At 37.6% G+C, this 25,479-nt stretch overlaps 2 protein-coding genes across 4 annotated transcripts in view; one reads left to right on the forward strand and one right to left on the reverse strand.

The window, feature by feature from the left end:
* Positions 1 to 1,180: 1,180 nt before the first annotated feature.
* LOC115625219 (nuclear protein localization protein 4 homolog) overlaps positions 1,181 to 25,479 on the reverse strand; it is a 36,332-nt gene continuing 12,033 nt past the window's right edge. For all 3 annotated transcript variants that reach the window (XM_030520201.1, XM_030520202.1, XM_030520199.1), the window contains exons 8-9: positions 1,628 to 2,043; positions 1,181 to 1,563 (exon numbers count right to left, since the gene is read on the reverse strand). In XM_030520201.1, coding sequence (XP_030376061.1) covers positions 1,407 to 1,563; positions 1,628 to 2,043 — 573 coding nt within the window. In that variant the 3' untranslated portion in view covers positions 1,181 to 1,406. The remainder of the gene's footprint in view (positions 1,564 to 1,627; positions 2,044 to 25,479) is intronic.
* LOC115625220 (synaptic vesicle glycoprotein 2C) lies at positions 17,841 to 21,302 on the forward strand. Its single transcript, XM_030520203.1, has 9 exons — positions 17,841 to 18,078; positions 18,518 to 18,902; positions 18,971 to 19,152; positions 19,214 to 19,395; positions 19,474 to 19,860; positions 19,983 to 20,100; positions 20,271 to 20,430; positions 20,507 to 20,634; positions 20,697 to 21,302. Exons 1-9 carry the CDS (start codon positions 18,036 to 18,038, stop codon positions 20,750 to 20,752), a joined length of 1,641 nt encoding a protein of 546 aa, XP_030376063.1. The 5' UTR covers positions 17,841 to 18,035; the 3' UTR covers positions 20,753 to 21,302.

Here is a 25,479-nt window from a genome sequence, read left to right on the forward strand (position 1 = left end):
TCAGCAGTTTTTATACCCTGTACCCGTAGGGTAAAAAGGGCATAATAGGTTTGTGCAAAGTATGTAACATGCAGAAGGAAGCATCTCCGACCCCATAAAGTATATATATTCTGAATCAGCATGACGAGAGAAATCGATCTAGACATGTCCGTCCGTCTGGATGAACGCGAGGATTTCAGAAACTATAAAAGCTAGAATAACCAAATTTGGCATCCAGATTCTCCTAGGTCCGAGAAAGGGCGAGTTTTTTTTTTTTTTTTTAATTCCCCCCCCCCCCCCCCCCCCTTTCCCCCGCTACAGAATTTTGTCAATAGCGTCCACATTTCAAATGCTACCTAAACCAAACTTTTCACACATAATTTATATATAACTGTCTACTGTTGTTCTACATTTTATTCAATTCGGTCAATTCTAAGAAAAGTTATTAGCGAAACAAATTCTCGCCAGTACAACCCCCACAAACTGCAGCAACAAGTTCGCTCTTCTTCTTCCTCTTTTTGCTTCAGCTATGGGCGCATATAACTCAGTTACGGAAGTTTACCTGGGTACAGGGTATTACAGTGTCGGGCTTGCTCGACTGTAGCGCTCTCTCTTGTTTAGACTTGGCTAGTTTTCTACCCCTGTTTCTTCCTTTTTAATCCAAAATGAACCGAAAAAAACACTTTATTTTTTGATCAATGCAATAATATTACAATTACAGCCATTGATTTGCTTTTATTTTCGTAGCTGTGAAATGATATCCCCGACCTATTCTTAACATATTAACAGGAAAATTGTACAAGAATTGTTATTTTGTTTTTTTTTACCCTTTACTTATAATGTTAAAATATTACCTAAATACGTTTAATTAGCGCCTTACAATGCACTATTTTTCCAAAAAGGGCGTTTCGTTTTTTTTTTTCAACCCAAAAACGTGGTCACCTACCAAATCAGTGCACACGAAATACGTGCCAAAACGAAACCACAATGAACTTCCTATAACCAATTATCGTAAGTAGTAGAATAAACCCTTATAACTTGTCCAGAAATTATGGAATTAAGTTTTTAGTGAAAAGTGGAATGTCGTTTTAATATTTTTTCCATCACTGTACGTCATTGAAAGTACCAATTATTGAGCTTAGGGCTCGTACGGAGAAAATAATTTATTTTGTCGTTGATGTATAGAGATAGCCTTTTTTGGTTGTTCCTTTATATACTCAACAATTTTAATTTATTAAAAATAAATTACAATTTTATTTTTTTTATATTTTATAAAATTCTTATATAGTTTTACTTATTTATAGAACGCACGACGTTCTTTAAAAGGTCGGGCATACTTCCATCTGTTACTAGTTCGATTGAATCTTTAGTTTCTTCTACACCATAAATTTTGAATGGGTATTTCCCTCCGACACTATGAGACCATCTTATCTGGGCAGTGAGCATATCTCACAGGAAGTAAGTTCGCCCCGATTGATAAACGTGCAATGGTTGCAGGTCCAAGTGTTGGCATCCAAGTCCATCGCATCGGCGCCTGCGCCGCCACCGGTGGCCGCTGTACCACTGGGGTAGCTGGTGGTGCCACTGCGGATAAAATTCGTTTATAGATATGTTTATATTTTGATAGGTTGATTGCTCAGAGACTCACCCGCTGCCACTGGAACTGGCCTGTATTAGCGACTCGAGCAGCTTCCAGACTTCTTCGCCTTTGAAATCGGCCGCCTTGTTTGGATTTTTGTTGCGCACCGCCTCCAAGAGTGGCGCCATGTGCTGGCGCAATGGCAACATGTCCATCTTGTACAGGTAAACCAACAAATGGAAATCGGATATTGACTCAAGGAACTCCTCCTCCCTCCAGGCTGAGAGGTAATTGCTCAGCGCATTGAAGTCCTGCAGATGGCCGTCGATGTAGCGATTCTCGACGGGGAATGGTTGACGTTTGTCGTACTCTGTAAATGTGTACTGCGGCTGCAGGGGGGTGGAGGCGGGCACATCGACCAGCAGATATTCTACGGGCAGCGGACGTGCCAGGCGCTGCACTTCGTTTCCGTATTGATCCTTTTCCTGACAAAATTAATTATATAAAAATATTAAATAACAATAAAATTGTAAATAAAATCGACAATTCACAAAACCAACAATAAACAAGAGAGAACGCTACAGTCGAGCAAGCCCGACAGTAAAATACCCTGTACTCTCCACAAAATAGAAAAAATTAAAACAAAAAAAAGTTTTTTTTTTAAATGAAATTATTAAAAAAAATGAATGAATTCATCAATTAATGAAATTAAATTAGAATACATGTTTATGTTCGGTTTTAACAGCATACATTTACATCACGTACCTATGCGTGTTTATATGCGTGTATGTATGCAGCACAAAGTTGAACCAACCAACCAGCAACAACAACAACAGCTGCGGGCAGCGCTGCCGACAGAGCTGCAGGCAGCGCATGAGCAGCGATTTTACTTATGGCTATAACTTTCTTCAGAATTGACCTATCATGATGAAATTTGGCACACGGACACATTAGTACTAACTGTACCTACCAAAATTGATTTCAAAATTCCGAGAATTACGGAAGTTATAAGAAAAAACACGAATTGCGGGGGAGTGGGGGTGGGGGGTGTATCAGAATAATATCAAAATAAACAAACTCGATCTGCCTAGGGCTTATAGGAACCTTGATACCAATTTTGGTTATCCTACCTCTTGTACTTACTGAGATCCTTGCGCTCATACAGACAGACGGACATGGCTATATCTACTCGTCTTGTCATCCTCATCAAAAATATATATACTTTCACCCTTTGGGTACAGGGTATAAAAAAAACAATCATTGAATTTATTACTACATTTATATACATATTACTATATATATATTTATATCGACTTTTGATTTAACCTCTAGTGATTTTCCCATTTCGCAGATATTTTTCTGATTTACTTTGTTCTAATTCCTCAATGACCCAAATCGGAGAGCTTTGCTGGGCACGAAGTGTAATTTAGAAGCGTGTCCAGCTCGGCTCTTTGGTGACGTGTGTGCCTTCAGCTTCTGCAATCTGTTTGCATAGCTTGAAGTGACCGTGAGGCGTCTCACTACGTCACAATGACAAAAGTTTGCTTTTGGCCATATTAGTATGGAAAATAAGATAGTGTTTGTAGCGGCCAAAGACATTTCGAAATTTCTACGAATTATCCCCTATTTAGTAAGTATTTTTTGATTTATTTCTCCAGCGAGTCCTTGGCAGAGTATCCTCACGCACCAAATTTTGCATAAAGATGGCTTATGTGTGTATTCTATACGAGTTTGTTTTATTTTTTTGATTTTCCCCCCCATTTCCCCCCTATGGGGGTTTTCCCGATTTTCCATTCGTATAATCGCATATATCTCGGAGACTATAAGACCTAGGAACACCAAATTTTAGTCCCAGATGCCTTATGTGAATGCTCAGAAAATTCGCATTTTGGAATTTCCCTCCCTCCCCCCTCGACCCCACAAATCGTAACTCCCGTAATTCTTGGAATTTTTAACTAAAATTTTGGAAATACCCTGCCCGCGGCTGTTTTTGATGCTGGTGCTTTGGTTGACTGCACACATGTTTACACAGACACGAATAGATGCGAATAGGCATACATACACTCACACAGACGCAATTGCTATGTAAATGTGCAATTATACACCCTTTACGTGAGTTCGAATACCGAGAAAGGTAAAATCGATCAAAAATTTTTTTTTTAATTTTCTTAATTTTTTTTATTTTCTATAATTATTGTAAACATATGTACAGAGTATTTCATAGTATATATATTCTGAATCAGCATGACGAGAGAAATCGATCTAGACATGTCCGTCTGGATGAACGCGAGGATCTCAGAAACTATAAAAGCTAGAATAACCAAAGTTGGCATCCAGATTCTCCTAGGTCCGAGAAAGGACGAGTTTATTTTATTTTTTGGAATTCGTTCGCTAATAACTTTTCTTAGAATTGACAGAATTGAATAAAATTTTAAACAACCATTATATATAAATTACTAGCAGGTATTGCCCGTCTTAACCAATATAACCAATATAACTCAATATAATTTTTCTAATTGTATTTATTTTGTGTGTGCATAACCTACCCATATGTTTTCACCTTATAAGTTACCAGTAGGTAGGCATTTAAGGTATTTTAATGAACATTTTTCTGTTCTTGACAAAAAATTGTTCAGTATTTTTGTTCTTGCCAAACTATTTCGTTAAACGAACATGACCACTATAACTAATATTTTTTAAAGCTCGTTTTCCCCCTTTTAGAGCTAGAATTTTCCAAAAGCCTTTCTTAGTGTGCTCCTACACTATGATGGATACTATGATGGATACTATGAAAGGATACTTGAGTCCAAATTTCATCTTTTACCGTTTGGGCTGTGCGTTGATCACCAATTAGTCAGGACAAAATGTTTTATATATAGAGATAACGCAACGTTTTAAATTAGACTATGTGCAAAAAAGGGGAATAATTATAAGGGTATATACTAATTTTAAATTCACATTTGAGTCTTTTCGTGCCATTTTGAGTCAATGCGGTCACGCACAAACTCGGAATATGAAACACGGCACTCGTGTCAATGCCGTGCAGCGATGAGCCACGATCAAAAAGCACTGACAATTCTCATCTCAATTTGCTAGAGTAAAACTTTCGATAGTTGAAGCCACCGATACCATCAAAATATCGAAGTTTGAATGCAATAAGCAGAATATTTAAATAATAAAATCTAATTATTTATTGAGTTCAATAAGAACAAATCATATACATACATTCATCTGCCCGCAATGCGAAGCAGAATATGCGTAGCTTCGTTATTCGGTTTCTGCTTTACTATCGCTTACGCAGTCGTTGCCTAGCGACGGTAACTGTAAACTTTTGGCGTTTTGCCTTTGCAATTAACATTAAATGGTCAAAACGAAAGAAGAAGAGCGAGCTAATGACTTGCAGTTGTTGTTGTTTTTAGAGCATTATTTTTTTTTTACAATCAAACAACTGTGTTCGATTGCCCAATGTATACATTAATACGAATGTACATACATGCTATATTCATACACAGGCATACATACATATGTACATATGTTTCTCTTTACTTTTTCAACCGTACGTAGAGAACCGCACACATAAACACGAACTGTTGCTTGTTGTGTGTGTGTGTGTATGTGATGTCCCCAACTATTTGATATTTGTTGTTGCTGCATGAAAACACTAATGCCAAATGCACTAAACAAAGAAAAAATGACTTTTAAAAATGTTATATTATATAATTTTCAATTAATTAACATTTCTTGCTCTGTCAGTGCAAGACGAATGTACATACATACATATGTAGATACATATGTACATACATAGATGTGCACATCTGTATGGACATTCACACATTAGTGTCTCACATTTTGCTTTGGCTATTTCAATCGTTTGCATGCAACTAAACGAACAGCTGTTTGTATGTGTGTGTATGTATACTTAGTTGTCCCCAACTGTTTGATATTTTGTATTGTTTGTTCTGCCTGCTTTTGTAAAATGCATATTTTGAAAATCCTTGAATGCAAAGTTGTAGATTTAGTTAAGTAGATTACATTACCCAAATTTTAAATCGATCGGACTAAATTTATAACACAAACTTTTCATTTGAAATATTGAATATATATTAAAACCCCAATAATTCAAGCTCCAACACAAATTTCGAAAATTTAAGTATGCAGTTTTTTTTGTATTCTTTAATTGATTTTAGAAACTATGTTTTAAGTCGGTTGAAAAATGCGGATTTTTCAAACAAACTTTGGAGCTACACTTCCCCTCTTTGGAGCTCCAAAATCCCTTCTTAGTGCGCATCTACACCCTGATAAGATACTTGAGCCCAAATTTCAGCATCCTAGCTTTTACCGTGTGGGCTGTGGGCTGTTGACGCGATTTGCTTTTGTGCCCCAACATTTTTTTTACAGGAAAACTCCCATATTTTAGGCCCAAAAAAAAATATCAAAAAACCAAGTATACAGTTTTTCTTGGAATTGTTCTGAGAGTATACAAACTAAGTTTAAAGTTAATCAGAAAAACTGTAGATTTTTCATACAAACGTTGGAGCCTGTTTTCCCCCCTTTGGAGCTCGAGTTTTCCAAAATCCAAAAATTTCGCAGATATTTTTCTGATTTACTTTGTTCTAATTCCTCAATGACCCAAATCGGAGAGCTTTGCTGGGCACGAAGTGTAATTTAGAAGCGTGTCCAGCTCGGCTCTTTGGTGACGTGTGTGCCTTCAGCTTCTGCAATCTGTTTGCATAGCTTGAAGTGAAACTATGTTTTAAGTCGGTTGAAAAATGCGGATTTTTCAAACAAACTTTGGAGCTACACTTCCCCTCTTTGGAGCTCCAAAATCCCTTCTTAGTGCGCATCTACACCCTGATAAGATACTTGAGCCCAAATTTCAGCATCCTAGCTTTTACCGTGTGGGCTGTGGGCTGTTGACGCGATTTGCTTTTGTGCCCCAACATTTTTTTTACAGGAAAACTCCCATATTTTAGGCCCAAAAAAAAATATCAAAAAACCAAGTATACAGTTTTTCTTGGAATTGTTCTGAGAGTATACAAACTAAGTTTAAAGTTAATCAGAAAAACTGTAGATTTTTCATACAAACGTTGGAGCCTGTTTTCCCCCCTTTGGAGCTCGAGTTTTCCAAAATCCCTTCTTAGTGGGGACCTAGACTTCGAAAGGATACTTGAGTCCAAATTTCAGCTTCCTAGCCTTTACCGTTTGGGCTGTGCGTTGATCACCAATCAGTCAGTCAGTCAGGACAAACTGTTTTATATATATAGATATATAGTATAGATAAAAGAATGTAAAAAAACTGCATACTAGGAACACCAAATTTTAGTCCCAGATGCCTTATGTGAATACGCAGAAAATGTGTATTTTGGAATTTCCCTCCCTCCCCCCTCTCCCATGAAAATTGCGATTTTTTCTAACTCCAGTAATTCTTGGAATTTCGAACTAAAATACCCCCAGATAGTTATTATGTGACCGTATGCCAAGTTTCACTATGATAGACCGATTTAGCAAGAAGTTATAGCCATAAATATATTTGCTGCTGCAGCGCTGCCCGCGACTGTTGTTGATGCTGGTGCTTTGGTTGACTGCACACATATTTACACAGACACGAATTGATGCGCATAGGCATACATACACCCACACAGACGCAATTGCTATGTAAATGTGCAATTATACACCCTTTACGCGAGTTCGAATACCGAGAGAGGTAAAATCGATCAAAATTTTTTTTTTAATTTTCTTAATTTTTTTTATTTTCTAAAATTATTGTAAACATATGAACAGAGTATTTCAAAGTCGGGCCACCCGACTTTAGCTTTTTTACTTGTTTATATTTAATTTAGTTAATTAATTAAAATAATTTAATTACATTAATTAATTAATTAAATTAAATTTTTTTGTGGGGTGGTACAGGGTATTTAAGAGTTGACTTTAGCATTCCTTTCTTGTTTTTCTTCTGCTATCGTCGCATATTACAATTTGCAATGAGCTTGCTGTAGTAATGGTTTTAAGCAATGGATTTCCGAATGTTAGGTGTTTTTTTTTCTACAAATTTAAATACAAATAATAATTAAAAAATCAATCAATTGGTAAGTAAATAAATTTACTGATGCCCATAAAAAGTCATTTTAACTGATAATGAATAAAGCGCCTCTTTACCCAACTGTGTGTTTTGCGCCAAAGAGATATCAACAAATTTTCAAGAACACAAAACACAATAGCTTCCCACGTCATCCTTTAAATGCTGGTTCGGCAATAGGTTCTTTGTATTTTCAGACTAATAACATTATCTCGTTGGACGCAGCAGCTTTTGCCCTTCTCGCCCTTGTTGCCTCTATTGTCGCTGCTACTTCCTTACTTTCTCTTTGTCCTTGTCGTTGGCTGCATGAGCTCTGTTGCATGTAGGCGGTAAGGGATATTCATAGACAGAACAATGATTTTAGTGCGCTAAAATTTGTCGACACCCTCATTGTATTAATAGGCGTGAAGTCACAGCAAGTTTGGGGCACTACTTTGAATGAAGGATGCAACTCATAGGTCAGAACTCTGTAACCGGATTCTGTTGCTTGCTGATATGCACGCCATCAAGAACAAATTAATCATATTTGCAAGAATATGGACAGCCATGGGCTCCCTTAGATGCAATTTTAGATAACTTGTAAATGAATATTGCTTAAGTAGCTTAGCAGTGCACACTGGTCGGAATTCGTGTTTTTCATAACTCTGTCCAATTTTTTTTTTCATTTTTACTTTTTGGTGGGAGGTATAGGGTATTTAAAAGTCGAGCATTCTCGACTTTAGCATTCCTTTCGTGTTTTTATTAATTTAATTTTCCTTTTTATGGAGAGTACAGGCTATTTTACTGTCGGGCTTGATCGACTGCAGCTTTCCCTCTTGTTCGATACTGCTCCGCCTCTCCTCGCTACAGAATTCCGTCAATACTGTCCACATTTTGAAAGCTACATAAACCAAACATTACATACATAATTAATACACAATTACCTACTTTGGTTTTAAATTCCATCCAATTCGGTCATACTTGTATAACTACTTCTAGCAGTGGCGAGAAGTTTCTCTGGGTACAGGGATTGTCGGGATTGCTCGACTGTGGCGTTTTCAATCAATACTCAAAATAACCATCGACTTCGGCAATCATGTTAAAAGAAGAACAAGATAGAACGCTGTAGCAAGCCTGACAGTAAAATACCCTGTACTTTCCACAAAAAAGAAAATTAAATAAAAGAAAAAATTTAATTTATGAATTTAATTAATGACATGAAATATAAAATATTCAACACATGAATACATACATAACTGTTTATGTACAATTTCAATAAAATAAATTTACAACGGAATCGTGTCTCTGGGTATTTAAATGCGTGTATGTATGCAGCACAAAGTTGAACCAGGAATGCTTTGACTTTAAAAGTATCTCAGTTTGAGGGCTGTTGTAAATTTCCAGGGCTAGAGGAAAAATTATTAATTATGCGACTTGGATACATTATTTAATGCTCTATTACGCTGTTCAAACTTTTTTTCAAAAATCAAAAACAAAAATTTATTTTATGCCAAAATTTTGTCAATTCCAACCAGTGTCCAGTGCATGGAGAAGGGGCTTCTGCCTTTTCTCGTTTTATTGCAAGTGTCTACTGAATGTGAAAACCCTGCATTGTTAAATGCAACTTAATCAATTTATACAGCATATGACTGCAACTGCATCGGCATTGTGTCTATGTCTAGTATGTCTATACGTATCTGTGCGTGAGTGTGTGTGCAGCACAGAGTTGAGCCAAAGCAGCAGCAACAACAATAGCTGCTAGCAGAGCTTGGGCAGAGATTATACATATGGCTATAACTTTCTTTATTTATTTACTAGCAGGTCTTGCCCGTCTTTGCTGGGCTAAGTAAAATGTGCTTATAATTATAAGTTTATTTACTATATGATGTTCTTCTTTCGACACTCTCTAAAGTTTTTTAAAGAGTTCATTTTCCAAATAGCAAATATAGTACAATAGGTACTATGTATGGTTATACGTACATATATACATATGTACATATCATCGTTACGCACCGGGCGGACTGCCAGTCCTGACTTAACTGTGTGCTTTCTCAGCATGTTGTACGCACGGTCGAGTTATCCCCGAAAAGTCCGACGCTGGACATTTAATTGTGATTTGTAAATCGGGACGACCCGCCAAAATTGGAGCGTTCGGCAACGCTGATATGTACATATATTTAAATTTTTCATGCAGGCGGTATTTATTTATTTATTTAATTGACAAGTAACTGTCAATGTTAAACATAAAGAAAATAAATAACAAACTAGATATACATTCAAATATTGAAAAAAAAAAACAATAAAAAAAATTTAAATTAAATAGAATTACAAACGATTTAAAGAGATTCAGACCGGATCAGGAAATTAAGTAAGCAAGATTTAATCGAACTCATGGCCAAAGAGATGACTCATATTATTGTAGTTGCTACACAGAACCCGAAACGGACTATGCAAAGCATAGTTGCTTGTACAGCGATTTAGGCTTATGGGAACAAAAAATCTTGAAGGTCTTCGTGGTACCGTAAAGTTAATTTGACTAAGAAGCACCGAAGACTCGATGTCGCCGGTAATTAATTTATGTATAAAAAAACAACACCTAATAAAATCCGGCGGTTAGCAAGTGATGGAAGACCTAACAATTGTAGCCTGTGAAAATATGATGGTAGAGGGTCAGTTCTACTCCATCCAAGACCACGTAAGGCAAACAAAAGAAATTGCTTTTGAACCGATTCAATGCGATTTTTATGTATTTCATATTGCGGGCACCAGACGTTACAACAATATTCTAAGGTAGGCCGCACAAAAGCCGTATACAAAATTAGTGTTGTGCAGGGGTCATCAAATTCCTTTGCCCAACGTTTAATAAAGCCTAGAGTTCCCTTTGCTTTATTAACAATGGTGGAGATGTGATCATTAAAACAAAGTTTAGCATTAAACAGTACACCTAGGTCGTTAACAGTGAAAATTCGTTCTACAGGAGAGTTATTTAAATAATATGAAATGAAATGAGGCTTGCATCGGTGATTGACAGAATCAAAAGCTTTGCTGAAGTCAGTGTATACAACATCCGTCTGGCTCTTAGCTATAAACCCATTCAAAACGAACGATGAGAATTCAAGATTTGTTGAAAAGGGAAAATTATGGACCTGCAATGGTACTGTAACTGAGAGGTCATCACTTTTTCAAGAAGTTTGGGGATAGCAGAGAGTTTAGAAATCCCTCTGTAATTTTCAATGTCAGATTTAGGTCCTTTTTTATAGAGAGGGAAGATGTAAGAACTTTTTCAGATATCGGGGAATCGGCATCTGTCAAGTGATAAGGAGAATAGTCTATAAAGTGGTTTGCTAAGGGTATCAGCACAGAATTTCAGGACGCAGCTAGGTATACCATCTGGACCGGGTGCAAAACTTTGCTTAAGATTTTGAAACGCGGACAAGATGGAAGGTTCATCGACAACAGGCATGAATATGCAGTTAGCTTCATGAATATTGCCGTAAAAGTTATTATTGGAAGAGGAGAAACAATTTGTTGTGTATGTATCTTGGAAACAAGAAAGTAATGCTAAAGTCGAGCAGGCTCAACTCTTAAATACATTGTACCACCCCAAGTGTTCAAAATTCCAAGAATTACGGGAGTTATATAAAATCGTTAATAGGGGGGGGGGGGGGGGGGAGTGGGGGGCTGGGTCAGAAGAAATGAACAAACTCGTCCTTTCTCGGGCTCAGGAGAATCTGTATACCAAGTTTGGTTATTCTAGCTCTTATACTTTCGGAGATCCTAGCGTTCATACAGACAGACAGACGGACTATATCGACTCGGCTTGTCATGCTGATCAAGAATATAAATACTTTGTGGGGTCTACCAAGCCTCCTCCTGTGTGTTCCCTGTGCACTCGCATAAAACTAATATACCCTTGCACCCTTTGGGTACAGGGTATAAAAAGTTGAAAAAAGGTCAGCGATACCAGCATCTGTGTTAGCAGTAAGTCCTTTAAAAAACAACATTGAAGGAAACCCATTTGCATTTCTTTTTGAGTTAACAAAACTATAAAATTGCTTTGGGTCTTGAGAAAAGTTAAGTCTGCATCGTGTCAAGTACTCGGCCTAACATTGATTGTTTAATATTAGAAACTGAGAACGGGCTACACTAAATTTGTAAAAATCTGAGTTGGTCCCAGATTTTAAAAAACGCTTATATAACCTGGACTTAACATTTTTTAATTTGGAAAGCTCTTTAGTGAACCAAGGCACACGACGCGATGGCCGTAGAGTACAAATAGGAACACAAGCGCGGAGGTAAGAGCTCCATAAAATATATTAATGGCTAAGTCCAAATCGTTACACACATATAAATGAGACCAATCAAGCTGCGCTAAAATACAATTCATTTTAATAAAATTCGCTTTTTTAAAGCAACGTACCCGCGTATTTTGGTTTTGAGGCAAGGTGGTGCACATTTCAGTATCAATCACTAGCTCTAACGTTGGATGGTGAAGATCTTCGGACAGGGACAAAGGCAGTGTTCTATTTATAACCATATTTGACACATCATTTAAGAAAACAAGGACTAGAAGTTTCATTGACGAGTTTAACACAGAATTAACTTGAAAAAGAGGTATATCAAGCATACCATCTAAAAATTGACAGGCAGAAGAAGAAGTTAAGTTAAATTTGAATTTTCTAATACTGACCACGAAACATCAGGTATTGCAGAACAGTGAAGAAGGTAAGTTTCATTATCGGATGCAAGTGGGATATAAGAACAAGTGACAAATATAGAAAAACGCGCAAATATAAGCTTTACACATATAAACTCGATTAAAAACGGATTTTCAAAAGACACAAATTCAGACGACAATAGAGAATCTACAGCGATAAGAACACCACCACCTTTGCGGTGTATACGGTCAAGTCTGAAAATAGAATATTTTTGAATAAATATTTCAGAGTTTAATATTTTGGGTTTAAGCCACGTTTCAGTTAATATAATAACATTAACAACGAATGATGTACTGTTTAAATAAAGCCTTTGATGTTTAGTAAGCAGTCCCCGTACATTTTGATAATGAAATATCAGGGAAGAGGAATGATTTAGTTTTTTGGTGAAGACGGTGCTATAGAAGAAGAATTATTATTTGCATTAATGCGTTTACGGGTAAATTCGTGAGCAACTACATGTTTTGGCCAGAAAGTAGGGTCAACGATTTTATTAAATAAATTCTCAGGAACAGAAATTTTGAAAGACGAAATGTCGGTGCCAGGATCATGCTGGGCAGAAGAAGAAGTAGAAGTCGGGCGTCTTGGAGCAGCAGCGATGGTGGGTACAGCAGAACAGGCAGCAGTAACATATCCGCAATAGCAGCAGCAATCACGTCGGTAGTAGCATTAGCAATTGATATGGCTAAAGAAACACCCGGAACAAGCATTTCACTATTCATAGGGGCAGCAAGTGAACGCGAAGATGAAGCGCTCTCACCAAGTGACACCGCGACAGGTGTAGCAAATGCTTCAACGATAGGATTAGGGAAAGCCGATGTAGAAGGTGAAGCACAATTTGTGTTGTTATCCGGGATTGTAAGTATGTTAGGCTGGGATATAGTCAAGTTTCGTTTCTTCCTTTTAGGAGACTCGGGCAGTAGCCAAGAAACGTCGTTTCCAGCGCTACAAATTTTTCGTGGAAAACTTGAAACTCGGCATGAAGTTCTTTTATGCTTTTTTGCGTCTGCTTCATAAACTGACGCATTTCGGTAGCAATACTACGACATTTTTCACAAAACCAGATTAAGCCGTTGTTTTTGCCTCAGTAGTCAGTTACCCGGCCAACGAACCCGGCACATTTCGCGTGACCGTTGGTCGCACAACCAGCACTGCACTGTAGGGTCCATTGAACCAAGCTTATGGCCAAACTCACAGGACTTTAAACAGCAAGAAAACATTATGGTCCGTTTTTGTTAGAGCCTAAACGTACGCTATGAAAAAAACAATGTTTGTTGAATGTTATCCGCCTATAAACATTCATCTATATATATAAAACAGTTTGTCCTGACTGACTGACTGACTGACTGACTGATTGGTGATCTAAGCAACAGCCCAAACGGTAAAGGCTAGGAAGCTGAAATTTGGGCTTAAGTATCCTTTCATAGTCTAGATGCCCACTAAGAAAACACTTTGGAAAACTTGAGCTCCAAAGGGGGGAAAACAGGCTCCAACGTTTGTATGAAAAATCTACAGTTTTCATCTGATTAACTTCAAACTTAGTTTGTATACTCAGAACAATTCCAAGAAAAACTGTATACTTGGTATTTTTATATTTTTTTGGGGCCTAAAATATGGGAGTTTTCCTGTAAAAAAATGTTGGGGCACAAAAGCAAACCGCGTCAACAGCCCACAGCCCACACGGTAAAAGCTAGGATGCTGAAATTTGGGCTCAAGTATCCTATCATGGTGTAGATGAGCACTAAGAAGGGATTTTGGAAAATTCGAGCTCCAAAGGGGGGAAAGTAGCTCCAAAGTTTGTTTGAAAAATCCGCATTTTTCAACCGATCGACTTAAAACTTAGATTCTAAAATCAATTAAAGAATACAAACAAAACTGCATAGTCGGATTTTCGAAATTTGTGTTGGAGCTTGAATTATTGGGGTTTTAATATTTATTCAATATTTCAAATGAAAAGTTTGTGTTATAAATTTAGTCCGATCGATTTAAAATTTGGGTAATGTAATCTACGTAACTAAATCTACAACTTTGCATTCAAGGATTTTCAAAATATGCATTTTACAAAAGCAGGCAGAACAAACAATACAAAATATCAAACAGTTGGGGACAACTAAGTATACATACACACACATACAAACAGCTGTTCGTTTAGTTGCATGCAAACGATTGAAATAGCCAAAGCAAAATGTGAGACACTAATGTGTGAATGTCCATACAGATGTGCACATCTATGTATGTACATATGTATCTACATATGTATGTATGTACATTCGTCTTGCACTGACAGAGCAAGAAATGTTAATTACTTGAAAATTATATAATATAACATTTTTAAAAGTAATTTTTTCTTTGTTTAGTGCATTTGGCATTAGTGTTTTCATTAATAACTTTATGCAGCAACAACAAATATCAAATAGTTGGGGACATCACATACACACACTCACACACAACAAGCAACAGTTCGTGTCTATGTGTGCGGTTCTCTACGTACGGTTGAAAAAGTAAAGAGAAACATATGTACATATGTATGTATGCCTGTGTATGAATATAGCATGTATGTACATTCGTATTAATGTATACATTGGGCAATCGAACACAGTTGTTTGATTGTAAAAAAAAAATAATGCTCTAAAAACAACAACAACTGCAAGTCATTAGCTCGCTCTTCTTCTTTCGTTTTGACCATTTAATGTTAATTGCAAAGGCAAAACGCCAAAATGTTACAGTTACCGTCGCTAGACAACGACTGCGTAAGCGATAGTAAAGCAGAAACCGAATAACGGAGCTACGCATATTCTACTTCGCATTGCGGGCAGATGTATGTATGTATATGATTTTTTCGTATTGATCTCAATAAATAATTAGATTTCATTATTTAAATATTCTTCTTATTGCATTCAAATTTTGATGGTATCGGTGCCCGTGGTTTTTGATCGTGGCTCATCGCTGCACGGCATTGACACGAGTGCCGTGTTTCATATTCCGAGTTTGTGCGTGGCCGTATTGACTCAATATGACACGAAAAGACTCAAATGTGAATTTAAATTTGGACTCAAGTATCCTTTCATAGTATCCATCATAGTGTAGGAGCACACTAAGAAAGGCTTTTGGAAATTTCTAGCTCCAAAGGGGGGAAAACGAGCTTTAAAAAATATTAGTTATAGTGGTCATGTTCGTTTAACGAAATAGTTTGTCAAGAACAAAAATGTCACGGACTACTGAACAATTTTTTGTCAAGAACAGAAAATGTTCATTTAAATACCTTAAATGCCTTACAACTGGTAACTTATAAGGTGAAAACATATGGGTAGGTTATGCACACACAAAATAAATACAATTGGAAACATTATATTGACCCGGGTTAAGACGGGCAATACCTGCTAGTAGAAAATAAAAAAATTAGAGAAAACAAGAGAGAACGCTACAGTCGAGCAAGCCCGACAGTGTAATACCCTGTACCCAGGTAAACTTCCGTCACTGAGTTATATGCGCCCAAAGCAGCAGCAAAAAGAGGAAGAAGAAGAGCGAACTTGTTGCTGCAGTTTGTGGGGGTTGTACTGGCGAGAATTTGTTTCGCTAATAACTTTTCTTAGAATTGACCGAATTGAATAAAATTTTGAACAACAGTAGACAATTATATATAAATTATGTGTGTAAAGTTTGGTATAGGTAGCATTTGAAATGTGGACGCTATTGACGAAATTCTGTAGCGGGGGAAGGGGGGGGGAAAATTCCAAAAAATAAAATAAACTCGTCCTTTCTCGGACCTAGGAGAATCTGGATGCCAACTTTGGTTATTCTAGCTTTTATAGTTTCTGAGATCCTCGCGTTCATCCAGACGGACGGACAGACGGACGGACGGACGGACATGTCTAGATCGATTTCTCTCGTCATGCTGATCCTTCTGTATGTTACATACTTTGCACAAACCTAATATACCCTTTTTACCCTACGGGTACAGGGTATAAAAATATGATCGATTTTAGCTTTCTCGGTATTCGAACTCACGTAAAGGGTGTATAATTGCACATTTACATAGGAATTGCGTCTGTGTGAGTGTATGTATGCCTATGAGCATTTATTCGTGCCTGTGTAAACATGTGTGCAGTCAACCAAAGCACCAGCATCAACAACAGCCGCGGGCAGCGCTGCAGCAGCAAATATATTTATGGCTATAACTTCTCGTTAAGTCGGTCTATCATAGTGAAACTTGGCACACAGACACATAATAACCAACTGGGGGTATTTGCAAAATTCGAAATTCCAAGAATTACGGGAGTTAGAGAAAATCGCGATTTGCTGAGGAGGGGGGAGGAGGAGGGAGGGAAATTCCAAAATATACATTTTCTTCGTATTCACATAAGGCATCTGGGACTAAAATGGTGTTCCTAGCTCTTATAGTCTCTGAGATATAGGCGATTATACGAACGGCGTTACGGAAAAACCCCATTAGGGGGGAAGTGGGGGAAAATCAAAAAAATAAACCAAACTCGTATAGAATACACACATAAGGCATCTTTGTGCAAAATTTGGTGTCTCTATCTCTTATGGTCTCTGAGATCTAGGTGATCATACGGACGGACAGACGGATAGACAGACAAACAGGGCTAAATCGACTCGTCTTGTCATGCTGATCAATAATATATATACTTTGTGGGGTCTGCCACGCCTCCTTCTGCCTGTTAAATTTTTCAGCTCGCGCAAACCTAATATACTCTTGTACATTTCATGTACAGAGTATAACTAGAATATGTACAAAATGAATCGAAGCAAACCATCCAATTACTCTTGAATAACTCTGAATAACCGATTAACAAAATGCCAAGAAAACATATATAGTATACTCGTTCATATAAGCCAATTACTTGTGAAAATAAATGACAAGGCATAATAAATAGAGGAGAAGACACGCGTCATATTCCAGCTAAATGGCTTGTGATAAAGTAATAAGTTAATCTGAGATTTCTCACCTTTTTCAAACAAACGGCGCACGTTCTCATTTCACCATGGATATGGATGACGTATCACGAAAAACTACCACGTTTTTTAGGAATGATATACAGCTATAGTGTGTGAAAAGCTACTCTGATTCAGATCGTCGGCATGACAACGTCTGAGATGCGCCAGAATCGCCTCTTATCAGGCATTTATGCTGCCACTTATTGTATTAGCGGTTATGTGTATGTGTGTAAAAATCTTAACTATCCAATTCTGTTCATACACACAGAAATGTGTAATGTAAGAGGCGTGCGTGGTTTTTGTTAATGGCGTGGACTTGCACTACTCTCGATATTTAAAGGGCAGCATGGCTAGGCAAACTTGATAATAATTGTGCTAACAAATTTTTGTTTTTCTGTTTTTTTTATGTAAGATACTGATGTTTATGACAACAATGTAATAAAAGCTCCCCATTAAAATGAATCCACACATTTTTAAACGTGCGTTTTGATAAAACCAAGTTCCATTCATTTGCACGTCTCATTCTTCAAGTAACATTCAAAGTGTGCGCTACGGAATAGAACAGAAGAGAAGTAGAAGACCCCGGCCTAGTAGAAGCTTTTGCGGCGCGCTCTTCAATTAAAAATCGCATATTTCAATTAATTGAGCAACAATTTGCCAATGAACTTCAATTAAAAGTGGAAATTGTGAATTTTCTTACAACATACTCGTACAATTACAACCTACTGCCGTTTATAAAACATTCATCATGATTGAAAATAACAATCAAAGTAGTGATAGTAAAACAAAAGGTAAGGATAGCAGGAGACAAATGTGAGAAAGTGAATTCATGGTGCTTTGAAAGAGTCTGCTTAAGAATAAAGGACCAAGTTTTGTATATACAGCCCCCTGTGTGTGTTTATTTGAAGTAAATACTTGCGTTGCAATAACAAGATTTTCGACTAATTATCATTATACAAAGACTGATCCGACTCAATTTATTCACATCCAACAAAAACAGTGGCTTACCATGCAATAACTCTATCACGTCTATAGCACTTTAATGAAAAAAGATTCACGAGAAAGTGGATCCGTCAAAAAAAAAAAATTCTCTAAGCCATACCAAATACAGCCAAAATACATTCTTGAACAGAAATAACTAAAATTCTGTGTGTAGTGATTTTTTTACGATGCACATTTGTGAAGTGATATACGTGTAATATCCTTTTCTCTGTTTGCTCTACTTGATAGAGACCGATGCAGTAGACAGTAGTGCTCCCGTAGATTTTGAAAGAGCCATCGAAGCTGCGGGCTTTGGACTTTTCAATGTCATCCTTCTGCTGGTGAGCATACCGGCGGCGTTTGCCAGTACGTTTGAGTCCTCGACCATGTCCTTCATCCTGCCCGTTGCCGAATGCGATCTTCACCTGACACTCACCGACAAGGGCGTTTTAAATGCTGTCGCCTATGGCGGCATGACTGTCTCGGCAATTGCTTGGGGCTACTTGGCCGACACGAAGGGACGAAGGAAGGTCCTCATGTATGGATTTTTGGTTGACGCTTTTTGTGTGTTTGGCAGCGCGATAAGTCAGAACTTTGCGATGTTGGTCATATTTAAGTTTCTGGGAGGATTGGTGTAAGTACATTCCTACATTGTGAAACGTTACGAGTTTACAGCGAAAATGCACCTCAAATTATTTGCAGGATCAATGGACCAGCAGCAGTGCTCTACACCTATTTAACGGAACTGCACGGCGCCAAGCACAGATCTCAGGTACTGCTGGTACTGGGTATGGTAATGTCGGCTGCTCAGTTGGCGCTACCTCTGCTGGCTTGGGGCATTTTTCCGAGAGAATGGGACTTTGAGATATTTGGTTTTCTAAATAGTGGGTGGATTGGTTGGTAAACTTATAGATCACGTCACTGAGCAAGCTCCTATTTTCACAGTTCATAGCTGGCACGTTTTTCTGTTTGTCTGTGGAGTGCCGAGTCTAATAAGCGGCCTTATACTGTCTATATTACCCGAGAGTCCAAGATTCCTTATGAGCCAGGGTCGTAATGCGGAGGCCTTGCAGGCACTGCAAAAAATTTACGTATACAATACACGTTTACCCAAGGAGACGTATCCGGTATGTAGTTAAAATTGTAGTTAAATCGTAAGCGCAACATCGCATTACCACCTCCTCTGTGTGGTCGAATATTGTTAGGTCAAGGAACTGGTTGAAGAGGTACCCAGTCGCGATGCGAACAAAGACGAGGTAATCTATACTATTGAGGCGAAAGCCGGGCATAAGAAGCCGCACTCGCGCACCTTCACCGAAAGCCTGCGATCTGGAATGAAGCAGGTGAAGCCAATGTTTCAAAAACCCCTCCTGGGTCTTTCCCTGCACTGCTACACCATGCAGTTCTGTATCTTGCTGAGCATGAACACGATTCGGCTCTGGCTGCCCCAGCTGTTCGCCTCCATGGCCGAGTACGAGGCGTTCCATGCAAACGATGGGGAAAAAGTATCGGCAGACATATGCACAATCTTGGAGTATAGCATCAACAGAACGGCTGAGACAGCAACGGATTACGAGAGTGTTTGCTTAGAGGTGAGTGGGGGCGAGGTTTGTCTGACGATAGCTGTTATCTTACAATTAGACAGTGCCTATCTCTGATGTGATTTGCAGACTCATGCTCACACTTTATCTATCATTTGGTTGCCTTCTTACAGCCCAAGCCAATTTCCATGGACATGTACACGAATAACATTATAATCTCAGCTGTTGGATTCGTTAGCTACTTCTTCGCAGGTGGCTTGATGCGTGCTTTGGGTGGCAAGCGGTTGCTAGGTAAGTAAACGGTATCTCGATGTAAAAACCGTATCCCAAAGGCGCAGGCCCGATCCGAAAACCCACTTGGCTGTGTTATCGCCACCTATACGAGCTTCCGCTCACCATCCCGGCCGTTTATTTATGTGTGTTTGTATATAATGTTAAATCTTACTTTCGTACTTTCACAGTCTATGGCCTTTTTATATCGGGCATCTTGGGAATGATACTGTATTGGTCCGTTAACAGTCTTATGACGCTCATTGTGTCGGCGGCCTTCATTACAGTGTCGGGCATTGCCACCGTATCTTTGCTGGGAGCCGTCGTTGCCTTATTTCCCACATCTTTGCGGTAATACCACAATCCACTTCCCTTATCATATATAGTCCTGTTCTGACAATTCGTTCAAATCCATTCGCTCTTACAGTTCGCTGGTAGTTGCCATTGCCATGATGTGTGGCAGATTTGGTGCCCTGTCCGGTAACCTACTCTTCCCCATTTTCATACAAATCGGATGCATACCGCCCTTCCTGATGGTAGCATTGGTAATGCTGTGTAAGTTGCTCTTATATAACTCTATTTTGAACTGCTGACGTCAAATTGCTTCTCCTTTTCAGTTGCTGCTATGCTAGCCATATTCGTGCCAAATCCCAATAAGACAGAGTTCTCTTAGTTCAGATCATGATTCATCTTATATTTATGCATTCATTACTATCAATTGGAGGCATCGTTAAAAGTTACTTGTTGTTATAGCACTTAGTTGTGCACTTAAGCATTGGGGCAAACAAATAGCGTCTGCTTCTTCAAGCGTTCCAAACATAGGCATATTTACTTACACCATGAAAGGTTCCGTGAAGTTTGGTTGGACAAGGTATATTGAAATGAATCAGTAAAGTGCAATCTACTTATATATATTTTTTTTTTGCTATTAATATGCAACGTAGGTATTAAAATATATTCCCTAAAAACAACGATGAAATTCCAAAAATTTTATAAAATTGTATCTCAAGTAGTTTATAAAGAATCTAAGTAGAGCAAAGCTACAAAGAAATTATCTTGTCTTCAGATTAGACAATTTAGAATATTTAATGTTTAATGGTCCTACTATTTGTAAGTAGAATTTGTATATTTGAATATTTTATCGATATTTATTTTGTGTGATAGGTGATTGAAATTACTCGTGTAAACTAAATAAATTGTAATATTTAAATTGAAAATCTGAATAAATACCGTGAAAATGGGATTTTCTTTAATAACTATATATCCTTCATTATCTACAACTTCAATTTTCCCATGATAATATAATTTCTTTCGTGTGTGTACTACCAACAATATCTTCTTCGGCCAATATCTGATGCTGCATCGCCAAGTATGACAACAACCCTCACAATATCCCCCTCGAGTCCAATAGCATTATCTAGCCCAACAAAATGGGCATTTCACTGACTGTTTTCTTTGCTAATATGTATATGTATGCATAACACAGTGTCGTGCTATCACTTTTAAGTCGTTGTGCGAATTAATAGATCTTATTAAATGTTAGCTGGCTGCCAACCACGGCAGATGTATTACGTATTGAAATCTTTTTGTTAGAGGTATAGAACAACAACAGTTTAGCAGGGCAAGTCAAATGCGTGGACTTGGCGTTGCAAAAGAGCCCTAAGCAGAGCTTTTTGATGCGGAAACTTTTGAGACAACAAAAATGAACAGTCGTAAAAAAAGACAAAATTAAAAAAGAAAGTGCGATGCACTTAGACAAGAGCACATGCGACGGCCGCCACTGAATGACCGCCAGTTGCTGCAAGCACGCCCACAACGTTTATTAATGCATTGAGAGGCGTAAACTAAGGCGGGCGTCTGTTTGATCCTTGTCGCCTGTGTCAATATTGCCTACCAAGGCAGAAACAGCATAAGTAGCGGAATTTAGTCTGATGAACAGGGGTGGACAACGGTTGCGGGTGGGCAGCAGCTTCAATATTTTAGGTACGAAGGCATTTAATGCCCTGTATCTGTAGTTTAAAATTATATATGCGGGCGGAATACAAGACAATAGTATGGTCAATTGCATACAAATTGGGAGGTGATTTTTGAAATTAGTATCAAACACTTCTATTGGTGCAACGCACTGTATTGTTTGGGAACATTTCGATAGGAAGTACCTACTATATTGTGGCTCTATCTTCCGTTGGCGTTTGCAGATGTACGTGTCGAGTTTTAGAAATGCGTATGCATTCGAAGTACAAATTGGTAGGAATTGCACGACGGGTGGCCATTGTAGCCGCCTACGCCCCCACAGCAACTAATAGGCCTGATAAAACATCCTCGAACTCGGTAACATAGTGTTCCAAGGAAAAGTGGAGAGCATGAGTACGAGACCCACCCTAAAACGCACATTGTATATCAATAGAGACTATGATCGACAAAACAAGTAAGAAAATAAATTGAAATACTCTGAACTCATGTACGTGTAGTTAACATTTTTTTAAATAAATTTTACGTCCTTTAATATAAAACAAGAGAAAACGCTACAGTCGAACAATTCCGACAATGAAATACCCTGTACCCAGACAAACTTCCGTCACTGAGTTATATGGGTTTGGTGGGGTTGTACTGTAGAGAATTTGTTTCGCTAATAACTTTTCTTAGAATTAACCGATTTATATGAAATTTGAAACAAAAGTAGAATTATGTATAAATTATTATGTATAAATTATGTGTGCAAAGTTTGGTTAATGTATCTTTTGGAATGTGGACGGTATTGACGAAATTCTATAGCGGGGGAAGGGGGGAAAATTAAAAATAAAAAAACTCGTCCTTTCTCGGACATAGGAGAATCTGGATACCAACAATCTATCTCTTAAAGTTTCTGACATCCAGGTGTTCATACGGACGGACGGAGAGACAGACATAGAGACAGAAAATATACATACATATATTCGATCTTTTTATTTAAACATTTGGTCAATCTCTGTGACTCAACCACTCAATTCTGGGAGTATATCGTTATATTATTATGTGAATTTGTCGTCCAAGAAAACTAAAATGCTATTGCTACTAGGCTAAAAACTCGCATACTTCTTGCACAACACTTCATAACGGCATAACTGACGTTTGCCAAAGAGTTTCTGGCTTAGGTTTGCATCAAACCACAAAAATGATTAGCCCTACATTTGCACAGGCTTAAAAATCCGTTTTAAATTAGTCACCACAACTGCAAGAGGCACGAAAATCTGCCACCGAAAGGCTTGATTGCCTGATTCCAAAGTGTGTCTCACCTCCAACGCTGCAGCAGGATGGGAGGATGTTTGAATGTATCGCCAAAGAGCGCAGATGCAGAGAGTGCTGTGGATAGCTCTGGTCGTACTCCGTACGAGGACTATAAAAGCTTAGGATGCTCTGCAAGTGGTTGCATTTGCAAACGCAGTCTCGAAGTGTTCACACGCAGTTTAAAATCGAACGGGACGCGTGGCGCATTAAAGTTGGCGAATACAAAAAAAAATAAATTTAAGCAACATATCACTCATCATTTCGTTCTTCAACTTAAATTTTGTCTTATCTGTTAAATTAAAATCCCGATAGAAAGCATCATCATTACACATAGTTCCCAGATTAATACATACTGCGGATTATTGATTACTTGTAAGTAATGTAGGAACGCGAAAGCAATTGTGTGATAGTTCTGATTTCGTGCAATGCATTAAAAGTGACTTTATGTATAGAGTCTACGGTTATGAATGAGAATCGAATTTTGAGTTGTCACACAAAATATTAATAGCACCAAGTGGAATACCCTAATTCTGTTTTTACACGGTTTTGATTGAATACGGTTTGAAAATTAAAAATTGTATATATTATTGCACGACTTTATTATATATATTTAGCACGATTCAAAATAACATATGATCAATGTCTTTTTTTACACGGTTTTTTTATACACGAGTTCTTTGTATGGTTTTTATTACTACTTAGCACAATTCCTGAAGGACAATTTCCGTTTAAAGCAGGCCATTTATAGTAAAATTTGTTGCCCAAAATAGTTGTGCTCGGTGCTCGGGTTCAATTTGAGTGTTTGACGTATTATTCGGAAAGAATAGAAAAGTTTCTATCTTGCGGTTGTTCGTGCAAATATGTTCGAAAGTGGATCGAAGTGTTGCCCGAGCATTATTTGTAAAAAATATTTGGAAATACAGACGAGCTAAATGAGCAAAAACAGTTTGCTCAAAATCAGTGAATGCTCTAAACTGAGTCATCATTGTGGAAAAATAGGACCAAAGTATTTAAAAATAAACATTTGCGCAATTAAGCATTGCATTTTTAATATACAAGTACTATAAAATAAAATATAAATCTTGAACGTAGTAGGGAGTCTAAAAAAGTCAAAACGAGCCCTAACTACTATTAATTGGTATGGCTTTTTTCGATAGTGAAATTTTTAATGACTTACTATTATTTCTTTTGAGGTGATTATTGCCGAAATATATTTCTACTTTTTAAAAAGGAGGTCATTGAATTACCTTTAATTTGATATCAACTTAACACAAATGCAAAAAAAAAAAAAACAATTTAAATAAGACAACTTTATAATACACGAAATATTTTTGACCATTATTAATTGGTACGGCAATATTATCTTTTTAAATAAGGCTGTAAAAAGTGAAATGTGCACATAAATTGTAAAACTAACCTTATATAAAAAACATAAGCCTTTTTCTGGGATTTTAAATGTACTTTTGGGTAAATTTTTGAGGAAAATTGAAAACTTCCAAGAAAAAAAAAAATGAAGTTGTATTGCCACAAGTTCTCTAGCAGGAGAACACACAGTTGCTACTACAATGGAATAAAAACTTGTAACAACTCATATCGGCATATGGGCTTTTCAAAACTTTTTAGGGACACAAAAAAAAGCTGCGTTTGCTTATAGCTTTACGAAACAGTGATGATTTTTATTAATTCCAAAGAGACAAAATTTGTAATTAATAAAGAAGCCTCCCATGTTCGTGATTATAGATTAATAAAACAGCAGCGTAGCTACAATTTTTGCAAAGCAAGAATTCTTGACAGAATGCCAAACTTTGGCAGTTTGATCGCAATACTTATGTCCACGGCTTCGGGTTGCATCAAACCACAAAAATGATTAGCCCTACATTTGCATAGACGTACAAATCCGTTTCAAATTAGTCCCCGCAACTGCAAGGGGCACGAACGTCTGCCACATTTGCTTGTGTCGTCAGGTTAGACCGGACACTTAGCATCCGAAAGCCTTGATTGCCTTATTCCAAAGGGTGCTTCACCTCCTGATTTAAAGCCTAAGCTTGGTTATTTTTGATTTTCATAGCATACCATATAGAAACAGCAGCGTAGATAAAATTTTTGCGAAGCAAGAATTTGATGACAGAACGC

Source organism: Scaptodrosophila lebanonensis, unplaced genomic scaffold, assembly GCF_003285725.1.
Source record: "Scaptodrosophila lebanonensis strain 11010-0011.00,11010-0021.00 unplaced genomic scaffold, SlebRS2 tig00000072-arrow-pilon, whole genome shotgun sequence".
Lineage (NCBI taxonomy): Eukaryota > Metazoa > Arthropoda > Insecta > Diptera > Drosophilidae > Scaptodrosophila > Scaptodrosophila lebanonensis.

Bases quoted from the DNA above. Each gene is read 5' to 3' on its own strand.
- LOC115625220 (XM_030520203.1), top strand. From the start codon at position 18,036: ATGATTGAAAATAACAATCAAAGTAGTGATAGTAAAACAAAAG. The intron at 18,903-18,970 runs GTAAGTACATTC...AATTATTTGCAG, and splicing joins AAGTTTCTGGGAGGATTGGT to GATCAATGGACCAGCAGCAG. The intron at 20,431-20,506 runs GTAATACCACAA...TCGCTCTTACAG, and splicing joins TTATTTCCCACATCTTTGCG to TTCGCTGGTAGTTGCCATTG.